Source organism: Octopus bimaculoides, chromosome Z, assembly GCF_046866305.1.
Source record: "Octopus bimaculoides isolate indiv1 chromosome Z, ASM4686630v1, whole genome shotgun sequence".
In the NCBI taxonomy this organism is placed as follows: Eukaryota; Metazoa; Mollusca; class Cephalopoda; order Octopoda; family Octopodidae; genus Octopus; species Octopus bimaculoides.
The window spans coordinates 2,818,178-2,840,677 of NC_142944.1; the positions used below are offsets into that span (position 1 = coordinate 2,818,178).

General features: G+C 37.2%; 1 protein-coding gene across 11 annotated transcripts in view; it reads left to right on the forward strand.

Moving 5' to 3' along the window:
• LOC106884152 (protein-cysteine N-palmitoyltransferase HHAT) overlaps nucleotides 1-22,500 on the forward strand; it is a 287,547-nt gene that overhangs the window by 147,913 nt on the left and 117,134 nt on the right. For 7 of the 11 annotated variants that reach the window (XM_089365410.1, XM_089365412.1, XM_089365413.1 and 4 more), the window contains 4 exons: nucleotides 3,400-3,510; nucleotides 8,283-8,354; nucleotides 12,500-12,694; nucleotides 16,855-17,115. In XM_089365410.1, the coding sequence (XP_089221536.1) occupies nucleotides 3,400-3,510; nucleotides 8,283-8,354; nucleotides 12,500-12,694; nucleotides 16,855-17,115 (639 nt within the window). The remainder of the gene's footprint in view (nucleotides 1-3,399; nucleotides 3,511-8,282; nucleotides 8,355-12,499; nucleotides 12,695-16,854; nucleotides 17,116-22,500) is intronic. The other 4 variants (XM_089365415.1, XM_089365417.1, XM_089365416.1 and 1 more) reach the window with 1 other exon arrangement.

Below are 22,500 nucleotides of genomic sequence, written 5' to 3' on the forward strand. Positions count from 1 at the left end.
TCCCACACACCTTACATATATACCGCCCACATACATGACAAACATACATGCGCGCCCCCACACACACATATAGACGAACGCACATATATACACACACACACCCATATATACGTGCACGCCTACATACACAGCCGCATACACATGCACACACATACACACAGGAGTGCACACACAAAATAACACACATACCTGGCACACATACGCACGCACACACATAAACACACACATACACACCTCTCACATACACAAAACCACACACACACACATACACATACACAACACACATACACATATACACACATGCACACACGCACACACACCTCTTACATACACAATACTCACTCACATACATAACACACACGCACACACGAAAACATACACAATATACACATACACGCACGCACAAAAAATATACACACACATGCACACGGAAACACACATACAGACACACATAAACACACACACACCCGCACCTAACACTCACAATCCCACACACATCCACACACATACACACACACGCACACACCCACATACACACACACACTTCTCACCAACACTATACACTCACACAGACACGCATACAATCACACACACATGGGCAAAAACAACACACGCACATACAATAGCAAACGCACGCACACACACGTACACAGCACACACGAAAACATACACAACATACACATACACACAAACACACACGCACGCACAAAAACATACACATACACACACACGCACATACAAAATACACACACACACGTACACGTACCCAACACCTACAACCCCACACAAACACGAACACACACACACTCAAATAACCACCTGTTGACCTTCTACCTACACTGTCTATAGCGTCCACTAACCAGTCCTGCTACTAATTTCTTCCACTACGTCATACACACACACACACACACAAACACACTAACAGATAAACCACCAAACCATGCACACACACACACACGTTCTGTTATCACACACACACTCGCAAACTCTCGCGCATGCACAGATATTCATCTCCCTTTTTCACTCTCCTGTCTTAGAAAGAACTTTTCCCCCACCACCTCCTCTTCCGGTCTTTTCACAATGTAACCTCGTGGGCATCGGTACCATTTTCCTCTTTCTCCGTTCTTCCATTCTCCGAGCTTTCCATCTTTCCGACGAAGGGCTACGCTCGAAACGTCATACACTCTCTCTTTCCTTTCCTGAGCGTCCAATAATACTATCCGTATCACGTCCTCACTTTGTTGTTTTTTTGTTATTGTTTTTTTGAACTTATATATATATATATGTATGTATGTATATATATCCAACTAATTAGGGAGAGAGTCACTTTAGATGAGATGCAGTTTGGGTTCGTACCTGGGAAAAGCACCACTGATGCTATATTTCTGGTAAGACAGCTTCAGGAGAAATACCTAGCCAAGGATAAACCTCTGTACCTGGCTTTTGTTGACATGGAGAAAGCCTTCGACAGGGTTCCCTGATCCCTCATCTGGTGGTCAATGAGGAAACAAGGGATAGAAGAATGGTTAGTGAGAGCTGTACAAGCCATGTACAGAGATGCTGTCAGTAAGGTGATGATTGGCAATGAGTACAGTGAAGAATTCTGGGTAGAGGTAGGTGTCCACCAAGGTTCAGTCCTCAGCCTCCTATTTATCATAGTCCTTCAGGCAATAACACAAGAATTCAAGACAGGTTGCCTCTGGGAGCTCCTCTATGCTGATGACCTTGCACTAATTGCTGAGTCTATCAGAACTTGAGGAGAAGTTTTAGGTGTGGAAGCAAGGACTAGAATCGAAGGGCCTCAGAGTCAACCTAGCTAAAACCAAAGTCCTAATAAGTAGAAAAGTAGAGAAGACACAAACCACTTCAGGTAGATGGCCCTGCTTGATCTGTGGAAAAGGCGTAGGTAGAAACTCTATAAGATGTGTCCAGTGTAAGCTATGGACACATAAGAGGTGCAGCAATATCAAAAGAAGGCTAACTAGGAAGATAGTTTTTCTATGTGGCAGATGCTCAGGAGCAATAGACACTGAAAATGTGCAGAAAACAACTTCTGCCACATTCCAAGGAGAAAAACTAGAGGTAGTTGATAGTTTCCGTTACCTAGGTGACCAAGTCAGTAGCGGGGAAGAGTGCGCTGAAAGTGCAGCTGCTAGAATAAGAATAGCCTGGGCTAAGTTCAGAGAGCTCTTACTTCTGCTGATGACAAAGGGCCTCTCGCTCAGAGTAAAAGGCAGACTGTATGATGCATGTGTACGAACAGCCATGCTACATGGCAGTGAAACATGGACCGTGACTGTTGAAGACATGCGTAAGCTCGCAAGGAATGAAGCCAGTATGCTCCAATGGATGTGTAATGTCAGTGTGCATACTAGACAGAGTGTAAGTACCTTGAGAGAAAAGTTGAACCTAAGAAGCACCAGTTGCTGCGAGGATAGCTGCGTGAAAAAGAGGTAGGCCCAGGAAGACTTGGGATGAGGTGGTGAAGCACGACCTCTGAACTTTAGGCCTCACTGAGGCAATGACTTCTGACCGAGACCTTTGGAAATATGCTGCATGTGAGAAGACCCGGCAAGCCAAGTGAGACCATAATCCGTGGCCTTTGGCAGGGTTGTAGCCAGCCCAATTATGCGTACCTTTCCTTCATTGGGCACTAAATTCTGCTTGCGAAGACCTGTTGAGGCAAGTGAAATCGAAATCGAACCAAATTCGACAACTGGCACCCATGCCAGCCTTTCCTTCATTGGACACTAAGCTCTGCATGCAAAGACCTTTTGGGGCAAGTGAAATCGAAATCGAAATTGAACCAAATTCGATGACTGGTCACCTGTGTTTAACATGATAGATCAAGTGTTAAAAGTGGTGGTTGCGATTTAGCCTAATATGTGTTTTCTTTCCTTCCCGCTCGCTTGCTTGCTTGCAATCAGTGCCAAGTTTAAGAGATTTAACCCTAAATTTCTTTTGGAAACCAATGACATCACTAATGGAAATTAACCCGGGTTTAGATAAATTTATTACAGTGTCCATATAAATGTGTAGTTTACATATTTTACTCCTGGAATGTTTATGTCTGTTTATTAAAACATCCTTACATTAATAATATACATTCCTATTAAGAATGAATATAAGACTACTAATGTTAGTCTCTCAACCCTAAAGAGAATCAGAATTAATTTCTACCTGACAGCATATCCAAATCTCTTTCTTATAAATCTTACAAGAGCCACTGAACCATTATTGTGCTTTATTTTATAACAATTCAGGATTAAAAGTAAATATATTGATTCTTGCAGGAATCCATAGATTTAATTGCTTTGTTTCCTCTGCTTTCACATACTTTCAAACATATGTCTTGATATAGAAGAAATTTATGTTTAACAAGTCTTTTATTTCTTTTAGGACATATCAGAAAATGAATGGAATTTATGGAACAAATGGTTTGAAAAAATTACTCCTTTTCTTCTTGGACACATTCTTATTGGAAAATTGGTTGAATTCAAATGCTTCAGCGTTAGTATTCTTCTCTCTTGTATTTTATAAATATGTGAGATATGTTAGTTGAAATTTATAGAAAAACAAAATACAAAGACAAGTGTATGAACAACAAGCAGGTGTATTAGTTTGACGCTCGGGAAAAGTGAAAAAGTCTGTGAGATATGTTAATCAGTTTAGATATGATGGTACAAGCCTATGAAAAATATGATGGTCAAATAGGTTTCAAAGTACAAGCAGGTTTTAGAGCACCAGTAAATGGTTTAAGACCTACAAGAATTATTTTGTTAAGAATCTTAAAGAAGAAATCACACTTTATGTACTTTATTGTCCATTTTTAGTGGAAATACTGATCATTTCAGTAAATCTACCCTTTAATCTTAATATTGCTATTAGAATATGCTATAAGAAGAATATGCTATAAAAAGAAGAAATATTGAATGTTTAGAGCATAGAGCTTCAGAAGACCCACAACTCTGATTTGCTCTACTTGAAAATGTTTTACCTGCTTTTAACAACTTGGCTGCTGATCTTCCTCATTTCACACAATAGTACTTGCTGTACTGAAAACAGATCATTCAGGTACTTCTATAGTAGCTAATCATGTACGCACTGTCCTTTGGGTTTATCTCACTTAGGTAACATGACTAGATACACCCACCGTTCTACTCACTTCTGTGAACCTAACCACATAGACGGATCCTGTTTTATGTAATTTTTCAGTGTTTAGTGCTTAGTAGTATATCCAGCTGTAAAACTTTGTGTGACAAGAATTTATGTAAATGTTTATTACACAAACCTCAAATCTTTACAAGTGTACAAAAATACCTATAGAACATTATCATTATTAGCAAGTTTCTTTTTTCACTCTGGCAAATATCGAAAGCTTTTAAACATGTGAAAAGTAACATGCTGACAAAACTTTTTGAAGGGTAGTTTCAGTTAGAAAGCTTTCTACTGATTTCTACATTTTCTCCGATAGTTGTATTAGGAATTTTATTAAAAAGAAAAATGTGTAGATAGGCAAAAATATTGTTTTAATGTAAAACAAAAATAAGGTTAGGATTCTTTCTAAACTCAAATTATGAACTGAACACTTTCTAAAACTATATTTCCCCTATTCCATTTCAAATCATGCAACTGCATACATATGCTGTAGGCAAATCAGTGCTTTACACACCTTAAAGACTTGCATACTATTTAACTCATTGATTATTACACAACAAAACTAAAGACTTAGATAACAGAGATTTGTTTGCAATTTATTTCAAGCAGACAGTCCTGTAGCTTATCAAATTATAAGTGAACATCAACTTATATTAGTAACGTACTGAGAAATTTTAATTCATACATTGTAATATAAAAATAGAATATTGCCAATCTGCCTGAACTCTAGTTCTTTAATGTAAGACTTTCTGATAATAAAATGATCATATTTTAGATTAAAACCTTCCATCTTCAATTTGGATAAAAATTTTTCTGATTATGTTCCAAGCACTGGCTTTATTTGTACTAAGTAATGAATATGTTTGGTATTCTATTAAATACTTCTAAATTCTTGGTTATCTTTGAGATTAATTAAAACTTAGAACTGTATATTTCCATGACATACATAGTTTAACAATATAATTTGTTAAAAACTAATGAACAATTTTTAAGTTGGTTAATTTCAATACAAATTTAGTGAGAGAAGAATTGCATCTCTTGTAGCTGGTTTTGTCATTTTTGAGTTCAATGGGTGGAATATTTTATTGAAAAGACAAACTGTGATTTGTGAGATAAAGTTGTGCTTTTTAGGCCATAATTATGAAGGAAAATACTGTGAAATAATATTTTGAAAGGAAGAGTAAGGTTTGAATTGTGGGTTTGCTGCACCATTGAAAGGTTGTAAATTGGTTAACGACACAGATGAGTGAGCCTGTGAGATATCAGGCGACCACCTGAAGTTGCTGGCCTGTATACTGTTACCAGCTGTCACTGCATTCAGTCCATGTCAAGAAACAATTTCTAATGTGTTTCTCTTCATTCATTCGTTGAAAGTTGGAGGCGAAATGTAGTAACAATTCAAAATGCAGCTGCACTGTATATTTGATTAATGTGTGTGTGTGTGTGTGTGTGTGTGTGTGTGTGTGTGTGAGAGAGAGAGAGAGAGAGAGAAGCTCTTCAAAATTTTCCTTCCATCTCTCCAACTTCTCCTGTTTGCAAAAGTGTTTCTATCCTTGTTTTTGACTGCTTAGGAAGTGACTCACTGATTTTCTGAATGTCTCTTAGTGCTGAAAGTCCCTTGTAAGAATTCTTTCAGATTTCTCTGGGCCACATCTTCTTCCACCTTTTCTACATAGTTTCTCTTGTTCCACTTTGCACTCTCTTTGACTATGGTTTACTTCATCTGTTTCTGTGCTTTGCTTGCTCTGATTTTGCAGTTGTTGAGTTTGGCTTTCTTCTTTTTGTGGAAAGCTATCTTCTATAGAATCTCTGTTGAGATTTAACCCTTGTGTTGTTTGGTTCTCTTCCCCAAAATCTCTTTACATGCATCCTTCCATGTTGTTTTCATTTCCACCCATGTCTGGTTTTCACTGTAGTCAGGTGCATTTGTCCTAATTTCAGCCATCTCATCTCACAGAGACTTTGACTGCAAGCTTGTTTACAGCTTCATCTCAACAGCTATCTGAGTTGTTTATCTGGTTTCAAACACGATCCTGATGTTCCATGTTTGCAGCCATATGGTTGTCCTTAGTGAGAGAAAGTTGTTTCCTGTTTCCTGGTTTTCTCTGCATTGATGTCCTTACCATCAATCTACTGAAATACCAACTCAATAACTTCCTAAGTTGTGAGTGAGTCAGGAGGGATTGGAGATCCTTGAATGGAAATGCTTCTGGACACAAAGAAGAAGATTATTTTCTACTCTGCTTCATGGTAACTCTTAACATTTGGGAAAGCTCAGATGTTTTTGGTTTCATGTAGTGCTTAAGTCTTAGTCTACATTGTAGAGTCTATACTTTTCTAAATCAAACCTATTTGAAAAGTTGGGTTTTGTACTGAAAGCTAAAGAGATATCAATTTTGCAATCTTCTGCTGTTCACAATGGTGAACTCTCTATGGTAACAATTTACAGCTAAGTAGGATGCATGTATGTTAGTTTTATTATCTTGGTTTATAGCTGAATTGTTCTTATAGCCAAATCACTATCAGAATTAGAGAAGAAATTTCAGGTGTGGAAGCAAGGTCTAGAATCAAAGGGCCTTAGAGTTAATTTAGTGAAAACCAAAGTCTTAGTAAGTAGGGAAGCAGACAAATTACAAATCCCTTCAGGTAGATGGCTCTGCTCGATCTGTAGAAGAGGTGTAGGTAGAAACTCCATAAGATATACCCAGTGTAAGCTATGGACACATAAGAGGTGCAGCAATATCAGAAGAAGGTTAACAAGGAAAATAGTCTTTGTGTGTGGAAAGTTTTCAGGTACAATCAATACCAATAATATACTGGAAAGAGACTCCATCAAATACCAGGTGTGAAAACTAGAAGTAGTTGATAGCTTCTGTTATCTAGGTGACCAACACAGCAGTGGAGGAGGATGCTCTAACAGTGTAGCTGCTAGAATCAGCATAAGCTGAGCAAAGTTCACAGAGCTTTTACCTCTGTAGGTAACAAAGGGCTTCTCCCTCAGAGTGAAAGGCAGATTGTATGATGCCTGTGTGCAGACAGCCACACTACATAGCAGTGAAACATGGGCTGTGACCACCAAAGACATGTGAAGGCATGCAAAATATGAAGCTGGTATGCTTCGCTGGATGTGCAATGTCAGTGTGCATGCATGACTGAATGTAAGCATTTTGAGAGAAAAGCTGGCCATAAGAGGCATCAAATGTGGTGTGCAAGAGAGGCAACTGCACTGGTATAGCCATGTGATGTGTATGGACGAGGACAGCAGTGTAAAGAAGTGCTGATATCTAACTGTGGATTGAACCTGTGGAAGAGGCAGGCCTAGGAAGACATGGGGCGAGGTAGTGAAGCAGATCTTCAAATGTTGGGCCTCACATTGGCAATGGCAAGTGACAGAGACCTTTGGCCATATACCATGCTTGAGAAAACCCATCAGACCAAGTGAAATCATAGTCATGGCTGATGCCAGTGTTGTGTAACTGGCACCTGTGCTGGTGGAATGTAAAAAGTACCCTTTGAACATTGGGCGATATGGTGCGCTTGAGAAGACCTGTCAAGTCAAGTGAAATCATAGATGTTGTTGATGCCAGTTTTGCATGACTGGCACCTGTGCTGGTGACACATAAAAAGTACCCTTCGAACTTTGGGCCTCATGGAGGCAACGACAAGTGGCTGAGACCTTTGGCCATATGCCATGCTTGAGAAGACCTGTCAGGCCAAGTGAGATCATAGTTGTGGCTGATGCTAGTGTTTCATAATTAGCACTCATGCTGGTGGTATATAAAAAGCACCCATTACACTCTTGGAGTGGTTGGTGTTAGGAAGGGCATCCAGCTGTAGAAACTTTGCCAGATCAGATTGGAATGAGGTGCAGCTCCCCAGCATACCAGTTTTCAGTCAAACTGTCCAACCCATACCAGCATTGAAAATGGACGTTAAATGATGATGATGATGATGATGATGATGATGATGATGACGATGATGATCTCAGTAGAAATAAATAAATACGAACCAGCTGCAATTAATTACTCTTTATACTGTCACATAAATATTTTTCACCAGTTAATTTGTTTTCCTTGCTTTATTTATGATTTAAAAAAAATTCTTTCTCTGCAATACTTTTATAGATCAATGATAGTATGAATATAAGATCCAGGTGGAGAAAGATGTGTATGGTGAGGCAGAAGGAAAAAAAAAAAGTGAGTTATGAAAATGACATCAGACGTGAATTCCATCTTGTAACAAAGGAAGTCACTCATTGTAGACAGCTGGCACGCATTTACCTTACCAGAATGCTTGCCAGATGGCCATTAAGAAAGCAAAACAATGGTTTCATGGGTCACACAGTCTGCAAGTTATTTGGACTTTTCATATTGTAATTAGGCTTTCCGATCCTTTACCAAGATGGTTTCTACTAAAATCTTCCAATCCTCCTCTCTGCTATTTCTCAATCACAATAGTACTAAAAGCAGCATTTCTGCATATAAAGCCACTGCACTGTCTGTTTTGCTTCTAACTTTCCACTATAGACATAAAACAAAACGCTTATCAAATTTTCTTTCCTTCTACTTGCCTCAGCACCATGTATGCATAATCACCAAATACAAGACCTTCCTTTATCAAGGAATTGATCCTGATATTGTTCCTTCCAAGTACTATGATCTAACACTAGCTAGTAACTTCATAAAACATTTCTATTTTTCTCTCTTTGCAATGAAATGTTCCTGTCTATGAAGATCTGTTACGATGTCTCATTTCAGTCCTACTGACAGCCAAACTATATCAACCAGTCAGAACCAACCAACTCTTTTACTCCCTTCAGTCCATTTCCTTCCTTGCTATTATAGCCATTATTATGGTTTCGCTAAAAATCTAAACAGTCTTGAAACCACTTTCTCTGCACATGAACAACATACAAAGTAACTGCAAATGCTAGACCTCTCAATCTTTAGCAATTTCTTATGACTTCATATCAACTATATTCCAAAGACTAGGGCCATAAGACACTTCAGAATTGACCCGCAAGTACAACCTTCTGAGATATTATTAATGCAGAACTATCCAGGAATGTTCAAAAGGAAGTTGTTCAGTTGATTAGCAAAAACACACTCATCGACACCACTTCATTTAATGGTTCACAGCTGCACTATTTTTTTTTTCAGCTTCCCCTTTCTACTCTACGTAGCTTATGCTCATTTAGCTGCAAACCAACCTACTTGATGCACTGGTCACTCCTCTCTACACCATCCATCCTTAAACTATGTCTCCTTCCCCAAACATGCATTAAGCACTTTACTCAATCTTGACTCTAGAACTGCAGCTTTTGTTGAATTTGTTTTTGCTCACGTTCTCCTACTGGTATTTGTATAGAAGAGTGCAAATTAAACATTAACTGTATCAGCTTCACCAGTCTAGGAAGATCTGCTGATGTCATAGGTACTTCTTCTTCATCTCACCCCTTAAAAAATAAAATATACAGGGTGTCCCAAAAGTCACTGATGGGTTTCAATTTTTAATAACTTCCTTAACGTTACAAATAAATGGATGAAATTTTGATACAATATAAAGGGCATAATGGAAATTAATATTCATAAGTCAAATTCTGAAACACCACTACATCACATATGAAAAATGACATCGCTTAAATGGCAGCCATTTTCGGCTTCGCACACGCATGCTCTTTCCAAAACTTGCACCATAACACCCTCAAGAGTTTCAAACCCCACTTCTCTGATTTCTCTATTGATGTTCTCCTTCGGTTGCCCCAGGGTTTCCGGTTTGTTGACGTAAACCCTCTCTTTCAGGTATCCTCACAAGAAAAAACTCCAGGCTAGTCAAGTCTGGGGAACGTAAAGGCCATACAAAGCAGACTTCACACATGGTTCCAGCAAGATGGGGCAACTGCTCATACCGCAAGAGAAACAATGCAGTTGTTACAGAAGTGCTCTGGAGAAAGAATAATCTCCTGCTACGGCAATGTCAACTGGCCTGAATGAGAGGGTTTATGTTAACAAACCTGAAAGCGGGCTTACATCAAGAAACCAGAGACCCTGGGGCAACAGAGAGAGAACATCAATAGAGAAATCAGAGAAGTGGGGTCTGAAACTCTTGAGGGTGTTATGGTGCAAGTTTTGGAAAGAGCATGCGTGTGCGAAGCCGAAAATGGCTGCCATTTAAGCGATGTCATTTTTCATATGTGATGGAGTGGTGTTTCAAAATTTGACTTATGAATATTAATTTCCATTATGTCCTTTATATTGTATCAAAATTTCATGCATTTATTTGTAACGTTAAGGAAGTTATTAAAAATTGAAACCCATCAGTGACTTTAATATAATTGCTGAACTGTTTGGTATTCAGTTCCTGTTGTGGTTAACTGAGTGTTTTTATGCAGCTAAGTTAAATTGTAATAAATTTCCAATTTATTACATTTTATTACATTTTATTACATTTTATTATGTTTCTTTTGTAATTTTACTTGCAAGGTTTGAAGGAAGGGGAAATACACCTTTGGTCTTTGGAAGAAAGGTAAAGGAGAACAAAATTAAATTTTGAATTAGAAGCAACTCTAATAATGCAGACATTACTCATGTCACATACTTATTGTGTGTGTCTTGTTTATATACAATTATTAGCTGTGGGGTTATTTCATCCCGGAGAATGTCCCTTTAAGACGTTGAGTGTTTGAAAGCTCTGAGTACTTCAAACTAGCTGAAATGAACCTTTCTGTAGGTGAATGACATCAGAGGACATTGATATTTAACTGTCAATGGCTTTTTTCTTTCCACTTTAAAGGGAATTATTATTGCTTAATTTGTATTGTTGACTAGGATATGAATATGTGTTTGCAAATATAAATGATTGCTACTGAAATTTGATTGTCTTGTCAGCATTGGAATAAAATAGAATTCTGAAACGGTATACTGTGTTTTGCAGTAAATATATGCCTTTTGTTTCATATATATAACTCCGTATGTTGTTGTTGTTTGAAACCCTGTTTGCCCTTATTTAGCAGATCTCTGATGAAAAGCATTCCAGAATATATTCAGACAATGTTTCAAAGATTATGTTATCCAATGTGACTTTCTAAAAATTTTTTACCATTGGAAGATGTAGTTTGATGAATATTTGTCTGCTATGTCTAGCAAATCAAGTAACTATATACGGTTTCTTTCACTAACTGGAATTTTATGTGTTTATTTTAAAGTAGATGATCTTTGCTTCATTTATACATTCTCTGCACTGGTTGTATCTATAAAAGTTGCAGTGTCTAAAATGAAGAATGCTGTTAATTAGATATATCTTTTTCTTAGGTGTTTTTCCTTTCAATGGGGTCTGCTTTTAGAGAAAGAATCTGTACATGTGCATGCACATATGTGTGTGTGTGTTTGTGTGTGTGTGTGTGTGTGTGTGTTTTGGTAGTTATATTAAGTGTTACAGATAGATGACATGGTGACATTACAGACAGATAGACAGATAGATAAGATGTTACAGATAGATAGACAAGCTGGTGAGCTGGTAGAATTGTTAGCACACTGGGAAAAATGCTTCGCGGTATTTTGTCTGCCCCTATGTTCTGAGTTCAAATTCTGCTGAGGTCAACTTTACCTTTCATCCTTTCAGTGTCAATAAATTAAGTGCCAGATCGATCTGATTGTCTAGCCTCTCCCCTGAAATTTCAGGCCTTGTGCTTATAATAGAAAGGAATATTACTGTGTTGTTTGTATATTCCAACCAATGTATCTCTTTACCTGTTATCAGTTAGTGATTTTGGGCTCTGCTCTGTTTTGCTAACCTGTTACATGACACAGACCAGCAGCAAATTAAATCGACCCCATGACTGCCACTTTATTTTATAAACAATGGAAGGATGAAAGGCAAAAACTAACCTCAGTAGAATTTGAATTCAAAATGTAAAGAGTCAGAATAAAATGCTGCAGTTTATTTTATCCATTCTTCAAAGGATTCTGTCAATCTGTTGCCCTTGCTAACATTTATAAAACAATATTGATATTTATTTTGGCTTTGACCAATTCTCTTTTAAACATATCTAATCCTTTTCTATATGTACAATTGGGTGTGGAAAAATTCCTGGCTTTGGGTAAAAGCAAATACAGGAGGATCAGTTAATAATAAAGATTATTCAACATATTCCCCTTTCAGATTCACACACTTATTGCAGCAGTCCTTCAGTTTTCCTAAGCCCTGTAAAAGAACTCAGAAGGTTGGGCCTCCAACCAGGCTTTTCGCTAGACCCTTAAAGCTAGGAACATTTCAGCAACCCCTTGCATCAATAAACCTTTCAAAACAGGAAATTTAATTCTGTTCCTTTGTTTATTTTCAGATGCGGAAATATTTTTTTGCGTTTTATTCTTCACTCTGTTTGACATACTTACTTGGTTGGAAACCTTTGGCATTGTTGGTACTACAATGTGGTTTTTGCTATTTAGCATCAATGACTGGTTCAAAGGTTTTAATATGGATTATCTCTATATTATTCCTTTCAATGCTGAATTTTGATATCAGTGTTGTTTTTCTGGTAAGTATTATGATAACATCTCTATTTTAAACAATGTATTAGGTTTGGAAAACATATATGACTGAAAAATATCTTGTGGAATGATTTATGTGTTTTGGTGGTATGACAGTATTAAAATTAGAAAGTAAAACTATACATCTTGACCATATCATTCTTGATTTTGTAATTACAAATTTTTCTTATCTAGTTTTACGAAAGTGATCTTGCCCTTTCTCTGGCAATCACAGCTCAAATATCAAGTATGCAACTTATATTTTTTCCCTCTTATCAATAATATTTTAAAAGTAGAGTATAATATACTGAATATTTGCCAATCATACATAATTGTTTTATCTTAGAAATATTGACCTTTGAGTATAGGCATTGCTATGGTTAAAACTTTTGCTTTGAAACCATGTAGCTTTAGATTCAATTACCCAGCAAGTGTCATCTGCTACAGTTAGGGGTTGAGTGAAATTTAGTTGATGCAAATTGAATGAAATTTCATCATATATATATATGTGTATTAGTGAGGAGATAACCACTAAATTAGAGCATTGAATAAAAGGTAACTTTTGGTGTTTGGTCAGCCAAGTGTCATCCCTTCCGTGGATTTATTCATTTGATAGATAGAAATTGATAGAACAAGTATCAGACAAAATACTGGAGTTACTATAACCAACTAAAAATAAACCCCTGCATGATGCCAGTCTAAAAGCTAAAATCAGAAAATAATACAGGGATTGATATATCACTTATTCTCATATCTCATTTCCTATGAATCTAATTCTTTGTGCTTACATCAAAATTCAATGCTGATTAATAATTACTACCTCATAATTATTAGTTCTTAATTTTGTGATCAAATCAATAAGTTTTCAGTAGAGCAAACTGTTTGTAAAGATTTTCTTTTGAAAATTTCCAAATACTTTAACAATGTTTTTTTCCTTCTATAATATATATATATATATATATATATATATATATATATATATATATATATATATATATATAGGTTCTACACTAAATCATCACTACTCCTATTATTTTGGCAGAGTACCGCCACCAAATATCTCATAAGGAGTAGCATTCCTACTAACTTGAAGTATCGGAAGTACTTCATAATATTTCATATTGTATGAAAGAAATGGAAATATTCAAATAAATTTTGACTTAAACGTATAAACTATCACCCACTGAAAAGAATATAAAACAAATACTGTTCAATGTCACCACTTAACATCTGCAACTGTAATAGAAAAACACTATATTTCAAAGCTACCATTCATATTTTTTTTTTATATAAAATGCTAAAATTCTCCCTGTTGCTAACATTTCCAGAATTGAATTATTTCCAGAAGATGCATAACCAACATAATGTATGCTGACAATAGGGTTCCCTGAGCTCATGCCTCATTTAGATCTAGTATCTATTGAACAGATTAAGTTATCATGCCACTTACAAATGTAAAGAAACATTGTGGCACTCCTTTCAATCCACTGCTGTGTTCCAATTCCTAGAAATGGAAGACATATTTGGCATCATATTTAATGAGGGAACTGCAAAGATTAGTTAAGTTTCTGCTGTTTTTGATAAACCGGATCAGTTGGAGTAGAAACAAGATCTCAGCTTGACAAAAAGCAGTGTGTATAATGCTTGTATAATGCCCAATATTGTAATTTTCTGAGATATGGTCATTTGTATAGTAAGGCAATATTGCCTTATTATATTTGATTATTATTTCTTGATTAATAATTGATTACTATTTTTTGCAGAGTATTACAAATGTTTAAGTAGTAGCAATAAATAAAGGAAACCACTTTGTGTTTAGGAGGAAGCCATCTCCCTGAAGGGGTCAGCGATTTGTCTGTTTTCCTACTTACTTGGGCCTTTGTTTTTGCTAAATTAACTCTTGCTTCCACACCTGAGATTTCTTCTGTAGGTCAGGCACTGATTCAGCTATAAGAACAAAGTTATCAGTGTAGAGGAGCTCTCAAGGGAGGCCAGTCTTAAATTTCTCCATTATGGTTTGGAAGACTATGATAAATGAGAGGGGACTAAGAACCAATCCTTAATGAACTCCTACCTGTACACTGAATTCATTGCTATACTTGTTGCCAACTTTCACCTTACTGATAGCATCCCTGTACAAGGCATGTACAACTCTCACTAACCACTCATCTATCCGTAGCTTCCACATTGACCACCAGATAAAGGAGTAAGGTAACCCGTCAAAGGCTTTTTCCATGTCAGCAAATGCCAAGTACAGTGGTTTATTTTTGGTTAAATGCTTCTTCTGCAACTGCCTTATCAGGAAGATAGCATCGGTAGTGCTTCTTCTTAGCACAGAATCAAACTGCATCTCATCTAGACTAACTCTTTTCCTAATTAACTGAGCTATGATCCTCTCTTTAACTTTCATCACCTGGTTCAGCTATTTGATGCCTCTGCAATTGTTTGTGTCTAAAGTATCACCTTTACCATTGTAACAGTTGACTAAAATGCTGTTAGACCAGTCGTTGGGTATGACACCCTCATGGACAACCTGATTAACTATGCGACTCTGCCAGATATCTTAAGCATCTCAGTGGTGATTCCTGATGGGCCAGGGGCTTTCCCTGTCTTCATATCCTTAATTGCTCTATCTATCAAGCTACTGCCCATTCAGATAGCTGGTCCCTCTGTTGTGTTCGCATTAGGCAGACTTTCCTTCACCCATGAATTCTCTACTTTAACAGCCTTTCATAGTGGCATTTCCAAATCTCTTTCTTTGCAGAATCACTAACTGCAAGTGAACCATCATCCATGTGAACACATTTCTTTTCTACAGCATCATGATTTTCTCTGACATACTATATTGCAATCCAAAACATTTGAAGCCTCTGGTCCTCATACTGCAGAACCTTGGCAAACTTCTTCCTTTCTGCTTCTCCACTGGCTGAGTATACCTGTCTCTAAGCTTCCCTTCTAGCAACCTAATATACATATTTCCCTGCTAGCACCATTCTTCCAGTCCTTCCAAATCTCTTTCTTTGCCCTAATGTTTCTCTCTCTACTTCCCTGTTGCATCACCATTTCACCTTAGGTCTGGTTAGGACTTTGCACCAGTCACAAATTTGGTCAGTGGCCCTCATTAAGATGTCCCTTAAGAACCTCCAGTTGTCCTCTATGTTATGTTTTACTTTGTCCTCTTCCTTCTTATCAAATGCTTCAAGTAGAACATGTCTTAATCTCTGACTATTCAGATTCTTAAGCTTCCAGATCTTTCTTTTCCAGACTAGCTGTCTTCTTGGCAACCTTCTACTCCTGAGTCTGAAGTCACTAATGACTAACCTTTGTTGAGGAGTGCATTCTTCTCCTGGGAAGTTCTTTGCATTTATAAGTAACCATCTTTCCATTTTCTGGTGAGAATGTAATCAATCTGGCTTGTGTGGCCACCAGATTGATAGGTGACCGGCTGGTTTTCTGAAGTTAGTATTGCTGATCATGAGGTAATTTGCATCACAGAACTCCAGTAGCCTAGTTCCCTCTTCATTGTGGCACCTGACTCCATTAACTCCCATGCACCCCATGGAAGCCACCTGAATGCTGTCCATCATGTCCATGATGCCACCAACCACAAATAGAAGGTCACTGTCATATGTCAATGAGGTAGTCTGCAAAAGGGTGTCATAAAATCGATGTTTCTGTTTGTTTTGCAGGCCCAGTTGTGGAGCATAGGCAGAAATAATAGTTGTTGTTCCACTTTGCAAAAGTAGTCTAAGCTTAAGTTTAATGTCTGACTACCTCAATTGCTTTATCAACCAATTTCTCAGAATAAAACTACACCCACATCACCAACCCCATCACTATTACCTATGTTCTTTTCCTATGTGCTGGAAAGAATTCTAGCATCTCAATCATCTCACCAGAGTTATTTTTCAATGTGCTCACATTGAGTGTGCTAACTCTAAGGGTGAGGAAGGGGTGGAAAGGGGGAACACATGGATGGGGGACAGCATTCTCCATTTGCATGGATGTTTGCTAGACATATCACATAAGTTTACGTAATTTTAATAATAATAATAATAATAATAATAATAATAATAATAATAATAATAATAATAATGTGTTATTTATATATATTAGTTCAAAATTAAAATTCTACACTCATCTCATGTACATTTCAAACATTTTTCAGCAAACTACTTTGTTTCCATGGACACCAGAGCTGGATCTTCATTACTATTTTCTGATGATCATCATGTCCTTATGTAACATTCGTTACACAAGTTTTTGCCTGGAATATTCTGATTATGTAAAATGGAAAAAGAAACAAGTCCATGAAGATGGTGAAAATCATAGGAATGGTTTTGATTTCTGTGATCTGCTTTGTTATACCATTTATTTGCCTTTATGCTTCTCGGGACCTTTGATAAACTATGATGAATTTCATCAACAGGTAATATTTTCTCACTTTTTCTTTTTTTTTTTGTTTTCATAAATATATTTTGATTTAAATCCTTTCTTTCATTTTTTTAAGTGGTAATAATAGGAATAGATATATGTAGGCCTAAATTCAAGAACTTTTTCATTCATTCTATTGGTTGGATGCATTTCAAAATATAAATATTTGTTGGAATAGGTGTTTCCCCGCTCTTTGTCACCAAAAAAAAAGAAATAAAAAAAAGAAGGAAAAGTCAAGCAATTTTATAGAGTATCAAAATTTTGAAAATCATTTGTAGACAACAATGTTAGCATTTCCCTGAATGTCTGACACATGTTCCTTACTCTGATACATTTTTGGGAGTATCACTTCTTCCAACACTAAAGATATTACTCAGGAAGCAGATATTATCCGCATTGTTTCATAAGATGCTGAAACTGTTTATGGATTATGTTTCAACTATGCCCCCAGTACAAACTAATCTTATACACACATCACACCCAAAGCATGGTTTTCACTGACAACTTGTTTGGGATTGGCTGTTGCCAGTACCGTGTGACTGGCCCTCGTGCCGGTGGCATGTAAAAGCACCCACTACACTCTCGGAGTGGTTGGTGTTAGGAAGGTCATCTAGCTGTAGAAACTTTGCCAAATCAGATTGGAGTCTGGTGTAGCCATCTGGCTTGCCAGTCCTCAGTCAAATCGTCCAACCCATGCTAGCATGGAAAGCGGACGTTAAATGATGATGATGATGATATATATAGGCATAGGTGTGAATGTGTGGTAAGAAGCTTGCTTCACAACCACATGGTTCCAGGTTCAGCCCCACTGCATGGCACCTTGAGAAAGTGTCTTCTACTATAGCCTCGGGCCAACCAAAGCCTTGTGAGTCAACTTTGTAGATGGAAACTGAAAGAAGCCCATCATATATATATGTGTGTGTGTGTGTTTGTGTCTGTGTTTGTCCCCACATCATAGTTTTATGTCCCTGTAACTTAGCCGTTTGGTGAAAGAGACTGATAGAATAAGTACTAGGCTTAAAAATAAGTCCTGAGGTCGATTTGTTTGACTAAAACCCATCAAGGTGGTGCTCCAGCATGGCCACAGTCAAATGACTGAAACAAATAAAAGAATAAAAGAACACACACACACACATACATACACAGAAGGTGTCCAGGCTAAATTTAAGTTTTCATAAAGGGAAAAGAAAACACAATATCCTATCCAAAAATAAAAGTATTTAAAATGACTTTTTAAATATCAACTAGATTATGGCTGTGTGATAATAGTTTATTCAAAATTAGCTGACTCCAACTTCTATTGTGGCCTCAAGATGGCTCTGGAACCTAGCGCATGCATTTTAGTAGAAAGTGGGTTATACATCTTTAGATTGTATACCTGACTTTCTACTATAAAATTAAAGAAATAGACGGAACGCTGAACTCCAGACTAAACAACTCAAACAACATTTATTTACTTGGTAAACATACATATCTTTAGTTATACATCTTTAGAGGTGAGAATAACGAGCTGTCGAGTATAAGACCGAAAGATGTAGAGACAGCTTTAAACACACGTCCATGCTCAATCGCTGGCCAGCGAGAAAGAGAATGAATTGAGCGGGAAACGCTTGCTTGTTTAATTCTACGCATGCGTAAGACTACGCATGCGCAGGCGTTACTACACATTCCTCACTGTGTCTCTGGGAAGATCTTTGAACACCTCCTTGCTTTTTGGCCTCTAGCTCAGCTTTGGTAATTCAGGCAGGGTGGTTGGCATCTTTCTCAACTGCACCCCACACATAGTAATCTATAGGATTACAATTGGAGGAATTAGGAGGCCAGAGAATGGAACTGGTGAAGTCATAGAAATTTTTTGACAACCACTTCTAACTCTTTCTGGAAGTGTGGCAATGTGCCAGATCCTGCTGTCACGCAAATGGCCTTCCAACAGTAATCCTCTCCAGCCAGGGATTGACCACAATCTGAGTAACTTCACATAACTGTCTGAATTGGACCTAAGGCCTTGTTTATCAGTTGTTGGATGAATTCTGGTGTGTGAATGCAGTCAGAACACTTGCTGTTGTCACTCCTGTTAGCCACAGCTTTGTAGTCTCCATTGCAGCTGTCCATGTCACATCTTACGGCCTTTATAGTGTCCACAGAGCAATCATGATGTCAGCATTTTGATACCCTGCATAGATCACCATGATATAGGTAACTCTTTTCCAATATTTACATGGCTTCTCGTTCACCATCTCAGCTAACTTTTTCTCAATTACAACTCTAATCTTTATGCTCTCCAATACTGTTCCGAAAAAAGAAGACATAAAAAAATTAATCAAATTTAACCAGAACATCATATCTGTGTGTGTGTGTGATATTCTTTTACTGCTTTCATTAATTTGATTATAGCCATACTGGTATACTGCCTTGAAGAATTTAGGCTAATCAAAGGCAAACTGCAGCCCATGGAGTTTTCTGAATGGCAAGCCTAACAAAAAAGATTACCAGGAATTTTTTTAGTCGCATGGCCTAGCTGATGATGAACCATGTCTCATGTGACCCACTTTCTGCAGAAGATTGCCCATGCTTGGTTTAGGCTACCAAATCAACCTCAGTATTTAATTTTTACTTTTAAGTCTATTAAGTATTGTATTTATGGGTTTTGCCAAAACTCTAAGTTACATAAAGAAACCAGCATTGGTTGTCCAGATGGGGGAAGGAAAATCACAAACATACATGCATGCTCACACACACACACACAAGCACACACACACACACACACACACACACACACACATGTATGTGTATACATACATACGTACATATAGATACATATATACATATGTATGTACGTACATAATACATACATACATACATACATACATACATATAGGGTGCAATGAATAAATTGTCTAAATTACACAAAAATGAAAATAACACTGACATATCATTTTTAGTGATATATTTACCAAAATTACATAAAAATGTTTTGAAATACTAAAGAGTAAATTTATTCAATAAAATCGCCATTGGCCTCAACCATGGCCTCCAGATAAATTTGGAATCTACTGCAACTCTTCTGGATGGTCTCCTTGTTTAAGTTGGTGAATGCTGTCATAATCCTTGCCTTCAGTTCATCTTTGGTGTTACAAGCAGTTTTGTTGGTCTCTTGCTCAACTGCACCCCACACATAATAATGAAGGGGGTTGCAGTCTGGGGAGTTAGATGGCCAGATGTTAGGGGGTGATGTGGTCGCAGAAATTGTCTGACAGCCATGACTGGGTTCTCCTGCTTGTGTGGAATGGTGCAGAGTCCTGTTGCTAGACACAGGGTCTTCCAGCAGCCAACCTCTTGATCCAGGACAGTACTACCTCCTCCAGATACTTGATGTAGGCCTCTGTGTTGAATCTGAGGCCGAGTGGAAAGATGAAAGGAAGCATAACATCACCATCACTAGTGATCACTCGAAACGCCATGATGTTGACCGGATGTTTGATTTTTATCACTTTCAGATCATATTTTGGGGACACAGAAAGCCAATGGTTGTTCTGTGTGTTCACCACCTGATCCTGACAGAAAATTTTCTCATTTGTAAAACCAAAGCATATTTGGTTGGAAGGGATGCTTGAGTTTGTTGAAAAGCTTTGTAGCACAGTCTTTCCTCTTGTCCTTGATGGCTTGGGATACAAATTGGCCCTTTCTCATCTTGTATGAGGAATACCAAATGTCTTCATGCACTGCCTGCCTTATAAGAAACTCAGACACTCCCATGTCCCAGGTGATGGACCTGATTGACTTGGAGGGATCGTTGTCAATCATGGCCTGGATCTCACCAAGTTCAGGAGTTCTTTTCTTATCAGAACAATCAGAGTGGGTTTTCTGAGCTGCCGTACCTTTGTAATCGCCATTAGACTTATCCATCTCTTTCTAAATCCTATGCACTGTCCTCAGATTGACACCCAAACATTCTGAAATGTTTGTACTGGAGTTTCTGGCATGAATGTGAAGCAGTATAGCATGTTATTTCCAAATTTCTGGCTGAGTGAATTGCATCATGGTGCTGTTTTGCTCACAGACAGTGCCCAACTGACCCTACTATACTGTGTAGTCGACAAAATCAAAAACAAACAATGTGCATGCATGAAATTAAGATTTTAAAATGGCAACAATTTACTCATCGCATGTATGTGTGTGTGTATATATATATATATATATATATATATATATACTGAAAATACATCTTTGATGAAGTTTCCATATTTCATTTTTAAAATATATATTTCAATTAAAACATTAAAGCTCCTGCGTTTATAAATATATAAAAACTTTCCCCAAATATTCTAATTTAATTAGCAGTCATTGATATTCTGTTGTCAGCTAGAATCAAATAAAGATACTAAAGCTCTTTCTGGTTTGTTGTCATGTGAGATTTCCCATTTCAATAAGGTAAAACCTGTATTGTTAAAACTGTTCATTCAAGTGGCTACATAAAAGGGTAATTGTATGGTGAAGTAGAGCAAGTAATTTCAATAATATATACATTGAAAGTAAAAGCAAACAATGCACATGTGCAAAAATTGAAGTATAAAATAGTGACAATTTACACATTGCACCCTGTATACACATACACACATATATATATATATAATACATCCTTTTGTTATTTACACCACCTGTCCTCGTCTGTTGTTTTTTTGTACATTCTCCCATATATATATATTTGCCATGTTGGACCGCTGAAATCTACAAGTTCTTTTCATTTTCTTTCTGTTTATTTATTTATTTTTTTCCTTTCTGTTAAAGAGCGTATATTCTTAATATACATGCACACATACATTTTTAATTTGAGAGAGTGACTCTAGGGCTCAAAGTTTTGTGCATTAGCACTTATCAAACATTAATAAGTGCAAACACTTGAAACTCTCAGCCCTTTAGCCACTCTCTTGCTTATGCTAAATATATATATATATATATATTTATCATCATCATCATCATCATTTAACACCCATTGTCCATGCTGGCATGGGTTGGATGATTTAACCAGCGCTGGAAGGCTGCACCAGACTCCAGTCTGATTTGGCATAATTTTCTATGGCTGGATGCCCTTCCTAATGCCAACCACTCTGAGAGTGTAATGGGTGCTTTTACGTGCCACTAGCATGGATGCCATTTGCATGACAGCGGAGAGCTTTTACGTGTCACCAGCATGGGTGCCAATTTGTGTGACACCAGTATCTGCCACAACTGATTTTGTTCGGCTTGATGGCTCTTCTTTTCAAGCATGAAATAATGCTACTTATATATATATATGTACACACTCTTGTTTTGAGTTCTATTTTTTCTGTTTGCATCACCAAACCTGTATGTGTGTTGTGTGCGTGTGTTTGTATATATA